Source organism: Oryzias latipes, chromosome 24 (genome assembly GCF_002234675.1).
Source record: "Oryzias latipes chromosome 24, ASM223467v1".
NCBI classification, from domain to species: Eukaryota; Metazoa; Chordata; class Actinopteri; order Beloniformes; family Adrianichthyidae; genus Oryzias; species Oryzias latipes.
Genome location: NC_019882.2, coordinates 21,780,804 through 21,786,803, shown reverse-complemented (window position 1 = coordinate 21,786,803; position 6,000 = coordinate 21,780,804). Strand labels below are relative to the sequence as shown.

General features: G+C 40.8%; 1 protein-coding gene across 1 annotated transcript in view; it reads right to left on the bottom strand.

Moving 5' to 3' along the window:
- Positions 1 to 1,641: 1,641 nt before the first annotated feature.
- lama4 (laminin subunit alpha 4) overlaps positions 1,642 to 6,000 on the bottom strand; it is a 41,476-nt gene continuing 37,117 nt past the window's right edge. The window contains exons 36-40 of the mRNA XM_023952973.1: positions 4,617 to 4,776; positions 3,420 to 3,547; positions 2,385 to 2,478; positions 2,175 to 2,294; positions 1,642 to 2,089 (exon numbers count right to left, since the gene is read on the bottom strand). Coding sequence (XP_023808741.1) covers positions 1,944 to 2,089; positions 2,175 to 2,294; positions 2,385 to 2,478; positions 3,420 to 3,547; positions 4,617 to 4,776 — 648 coding nt within the window. The 3' untranslated portion in view covers positions 1,642 to 1,943. The remainder of the gene's footprint in view (positions 2,090 to 2,174; positions 2,295 to 2,384; positions 2,479 to 3,419; positions 3,548 to 4,616; positions 4,777 to 6,000) is intronic.

Here is a 6,000-nt window from a genome sequence, read left to right as displayed (position 1 = left end):
ACACATACCTAAAGGCAGAGGGCGGTGGTGATCCCAGAGACTGTGACATCGTCACTAAAGAATAACAGTACTAGCAGTAATAGTCAAATGCAGCCGTCCAGTTATTCTTTAATGTTGTTTAGCATCATTTTCTGAATGGAGGATTAGTGTCTAAACTCAGGAATTTGTTTAGACGCGTCTCTGGCAGTGGAGAGATTATTAAAACTGAAGAAAGAAAAGGATGACGTCTACAAATCGCTTATCCACGTGTTTCCTCAAAAGGAGCGGTGTATGGACTTCATTTATAAGTAAAAATAAGTCAATAATGACAATTTTGGTGATTTTTTTTCAATGCCACAGTATGTAAATAAAAGGAAATGTTGAAATGATATTTCAAACAACGTACTTTAACTGTTGCCAATCAAATGGTGAATAATCTACTCTGTAGGGTTCATGATTGTAAATCTGACTAATGACGTCAGTGCTTCACCAGCCGTGAACCTCACCGTACGTCACTAAAACACATGCACGCTTGCACACCCACACACACAAAGGAGGCCATCACTAAAGTAAAAGATACGCGTAAGGACAATCAATGTATTGTCTGAGGCTGGCTGATCGTCCTTGTCCACAGCCTTATCAATCTCCTCCCAGAACAGACCTTTTGCCTCCACAGCTTCCTCAGGAGTCCCACAAGCCAGCCAGACTAAAAAGGACTCCCTCTTTAGCTTGACTGTGTTCACCATAAGATTCAAGCATGTCCAATCTGTAGGTCAGCTGCACTGGTGGACCGACATCATATTGAACTATATGGGTTAGGAATGGGATGGCACTTCAATTCATGTGAGTCAGTACAAATGAGTGAATACTAAAATGTTTTCTTGTTTTCTCTCTTTGCCTTTACAACTGTTTAGATGAATACTTATATAGTGCTTTTCTACGTTGCTTTTACTTTAACCCTTGTGCTATCCTAGGCACTTTAACATTGGGAGTTGGGTCATCTAGACCCACTAGACAGAGCTCTGAACCTTTTTTCTTCAATGATTTGTGATCTTCACTGGTGTCCATGGATTACATGAAATCTTTCCACCTTAATCCACCTTTGTCATGGTAGGGAGAACACGTCAATGGAAGGGTGGGGGCATAGCATGGCACAAGGGTTACAGCCCAAAGTGCTTCACAGCCCCATTCACACACTGCAAATTATATGCATAGCTGTTTATTGCCCGGGTCTTGTTCTTGCCATTGAGCTGGCTTCTCAGGACTTGCCTTATTCATTGGAGGTATTTAGCTGTTGCAGCTTTCCTTGTTGCCTGCTCCAGGTTGCCGTTTGCCTGTGGAATTCCAGGGTTCTTGTAACTGTCCTCAATGCCTGCTATTGTTCCTTCGGGGACTGAATCCCCCAATATATATTTATGGTGTGTGTATATATATATATATGCCCCTCTCACCTTCCGCGGGTGGTTTCTCCTCCAAGCTCGGGTCCTCTACCAGAGGCCTGGGAGCTTGAGGGTCCTGCAGTATCTTAGCTGTTCCTAGCACTGTTCTTTTCTGGACTGAGAGGTCTGAGGTCTTTCCAGGTATCTGTTGTAGCCACTCCTCCAGCTTGGGGGTTACTGCCCCGAGTTATATTACAGACAAAAGACCCAAAAGACCCAGGAAGACGTTATTGACGGATACTATTTATTGTCAGAAATAAGCTGATATATAAAGTGAACAGGTGTAAAAAACACACACAAGACTTGTGTTTGCATGACAGTGCTTAAACAAAGGATGTCTTCATTACAGATAGATTTATTAACCTTTTTAGTCATAAAGATGGTCAAGTTTTTAGAGGATTTGGTCTCTTTACCAATGGATACAAATATAAATCAACTAACGATAGGAAGGAGTGTGAAGAACCCTTTCAGCCGATGGGTGTCCTAAAAACAGATTTAATTATTTGCTCTCTGCTCAAGGAAGAGTCATGCCGCCGGGCAGGTTCCCACACTGACCGCTCCACTGACCAGAACTGCTTTGCTGAGGCTGACTGGACTGTCGTTGATGGTCAGATTCTTCATGCAGCCCACAAAGGATTTCCTGGTGGCATTTTTGTCTGTGGGGAAGTGATCTGAAAGGAAAAGAGGGGGTGAATGGGTGAGCAGAGGTGCTGGTTTAAAAACAAACAGGAGGAGAAGAAAGGGCTCCCGACTTACTTGGGAATCCGCCTATGAACACTAGCATCCCGGGGTCGGCGGAGCTGGACTTTACCTGTCCCACGACATGACTGACCTCAGAGTCAACGTTCAGCTGGAGGATGCCAACATCCCGGATCACTGAGAAGAAGAGCCACGAGAACTCAGACTATCATTCTCTGATGAGCCCTTTGCTTAAAGAACGGTGAGAGAAGAGCAACTTGTTCTGACCTGTGATTCTGTGCCACGTGCCATCACACACACCATGCCTTAGAGACACTTTAGTGAAGAACTCATGAGGGCCATCTTTTACGACGACCACCACCTGAATAAAGAAACACGTCAAAGAATCTCAGTACTGATTACAGTGGACGGTGAAGGACCAGGCTGGCTTTGAAAGAGTCAAACAATTGTAATTAAATCACTTTACTCATTGCCTATTTTAAAAAATAATTCACGACTCATTACTTTACTTTTTGTCCACTCATACACAAATTACAGTAACTAGTTACTTTGTAATCTGTTACCCCAACACTGCTGATCAGACCGCTCTACATCTGCACCACGGCCGCCATGTGAAGGTTACCTCCTCCAGCTGATGCAGTGTTGTGTAATTTGATGCTATGTAATATCTATATTTTAATGCTGGTTCTGTACATTGACACCAACACAGCAATGAGAGAACTGGGTACCTTCAAAAGCTTCTTCACTTCAAGGCCCCACAGTGTAACACAAGAGCTTATGGGGGTAAAAGGTAAAGCAAGTGTAAAGCAGATTCAAAAGAGCAACGAGTAAAAGAAAATGGGAATAGAAAATCATCAAGTCATTTCCCCATTGAATCTTTAAAATACAAAAAAGTTTTGTTATCACATTAAAACGGCTTGATTTAGTTCTCCTTCTAAAAAATACATATCAATTATAATATTTATTGATCATTTAATAAAGAACAATGCCATGCCCCGTTTAGTTTGTAATTTAAAACTGGAAACTACAAAACACTTTGCAATGTAGCGTAGGTCTTGAGTTTTTTTGTTGAATTTAAAATCATATTTAGAAGTTTTATGTTTTAATCACAGAAAGGTTATCAGAAAGATGTTGTACCGTTTCAAAGTCTCTCCTGTTCCTCCACAGGGGCTTGTATTTTTTATTTCTTGACTTAAAATTAAGATTTTTATGAACCTCCATTCATGTTGGCTTTTTTTTATACATCTTTTATTTCCTTTTGTGGTAAGAACCAACATTGCTCTGGATCCTCATGAAACTCACCGCGCCCTCATGGATGTACAGAGTGAAAAATTGCTCTGATGAGCGAGCATGCAGTAACACAGCAGACGCCACACGGGGGCGGAGCTCCATGACCAGCTCAAACTTCAGCCCCAACTGGTGGGATTTATCTGCAGAAGAACAAAACAGCATGAAGCTTGCTCTGCTTTCCCATCAACTCTTCACAAACCAAAACGAAGCAGAAAACCTTTATTTTTCTGAGCCTTCACACATCCTTCTCCTTAGTGTCAAAGTTTGGACCAGAATCCAAGTGGTAAACTTAGTATCCATGACAACTGTAGTCTAGGAATACATTTTTTTTGTTGTGTCTCCAATTCTTGTTGCATTTCACTTAAAATACTGCAAGTGACAAGCGGTAACAAACAATTATACAACATGCATGGGTAAGTGAGGGTATGTGAGATGCAGAGTTTTCATTTTTTATACTCTTAACAAATCTTGCGAACTGCATAAGAGGCCAGCTGATCCTGTTCACGTTCTAAGTACATGCTCCTTGAATGCAGCTTTACTGTTAGAATTTAAAAATTAAATAATCAGAGCGTTGTTTGAGGGGCATCCTACAGATACTTAATTATCATAGTGATGTGTGAGACACATGAGGTACTGACGCCTTACTAAAGACTATAAGGTGACTTAAGGGCATCACCCGCATGTGATCTGTGTGTGAAGCTTACATTATCCTTACAAATACTTCAGCATACACTTGTCAAATGAAAGGCAATGGTACTTTCCCTTTTCATAATATTCCTTAAGGTGGCTCAAGGAAACTTTAAGTTGCTCCTTTTAAGATGCAGCCGCTCCTGTCTAAGACCCTGCCTGGGCCCGGACAACCCGAAAACCCACAGCACGTCACATGCATGCTTCTGTCACAACAACTTTCAGGACTTGCTTGTTCAGTTTTGGGAAGGATTAGCTTTGTTGGAAACTGAGCAGAAAAATTGGCCAAACAAGTGAGTCATTCGGCCATATCTACTGTACCGTCCATACTGATTTTACAGAGAATGGTTTTGACACGTTTCATAAACTTAGTGGGGGTTTTGGCTTTATGATGTTGCAAAAATGTTTTAAGGCAGACATGGCATCGTGTTTTTCACTATTCTTTCAATCAATGATAGATCTTACAACTCTAATGTCACTGTGTCATTAAACATCAGCTGAAAAGATGCATTATAGACATACCCAGGACAACATATCCTCCTTCTTCTGAAAAGTATGCTCCTGGCTCAGAAAGTCCCTGGAAGCATGGGGTAACCCCAAACATCTCTGCTGGAGTCGACAGTTTCCTGTCATTCAGCTGCAGATTCTTCAAACAACCAGTAAAGCTGAGCGCCGAGTTTCTCTGCAGAGAAACAGGGAAACAGCGTGAACTGAAAACACACAGCAGCTAACCGAGCAGGAACAGTTCAACAGCAGAAACCAAAGTCGTGAACAGCTGTGCCGTGTTACTATCAGTGCTCATGCTCTCACACTTTCATTCTGCTACGTCTTCAAACATAAATATTTACATTTAGTGCATCTTTGCTTGTGTCTGTCACTCACATCAGTTAAAAGAATTACTTTACAAAAGGCCGATAGATAAGTGTTTTTTAATCATTTTTGAGCAAAGATAAACACACCACCAACCGAAAATGTCCAAGAATTGAAACTGTATTAACAATTTAGTCCTTCTTAGCAAAGTGTGTTAAACATAAATTAAAAAAAAACACACAAAGAAAAAAGTGTTTAATGATCTTTCATGTTCCTAACTGCTTAGATGAACACAGAGGTTATTCCCTGACTATGGTAAATGCTTTAGGCCAGTGAAAATCAATAATTTCTCTAATTTCTCATGGCACACTAGTGTACCGCTGCACACAGATTGAAAAACATTGCAGAAGACAACGTCAAAAGTTGTTAAAAAATTGTTTAAAGCAGAAAAAGGTAACTAACTATAATCCTTAACCAGTGTTGTCTAATGAAAAGGGGAGAAGTTACCTCATTAATAATTCCTTCAAAAAGGCTGTAAAGCATGATTGTTTTTTTTTTCACTCTTTCACCTTTCCTCGTTTCCTTTTTGTGATTTTCACTTCTCATTAAAAAAAAAAAAAACTTTGAGTCCTGGCAGGTGTTGATCCAATGCATTGGTCAACTTAATTTTGCCCTCAGAAAGCCCAGAAACTCAAGCTCCTCTACATGGAGAAGTGACTCATTCCTAAGCCAAAGGCAGCGTCCCACTTTTTTCCAGCTGATAACTACGGCCGCAGTCATCTCCACTCTTTCAAGACAACCAAAGACAAATCCTTCTACCATTTGGATCCACAGACAAAATCTGATAAAGTAATGAATAGAATTTGTGTCAAAAGGCAAGTTGTCCTATTCCCAGTCCCGGCGACTCTGATCTACTGCAGCGTATAAAAACCAATCTGCTGTTTTTTAATAGAGTCGAGATAGTGTCCTTCATGGAGCCATCTATCCCATATTCCAAGATCTTCCCACATAGCACATCCCATACAACTCAGTCAATGTCCCTCTCAAAGTTAGCAAAACATACGTGGACCAGATGTACCATATTTGAAGATTCTTT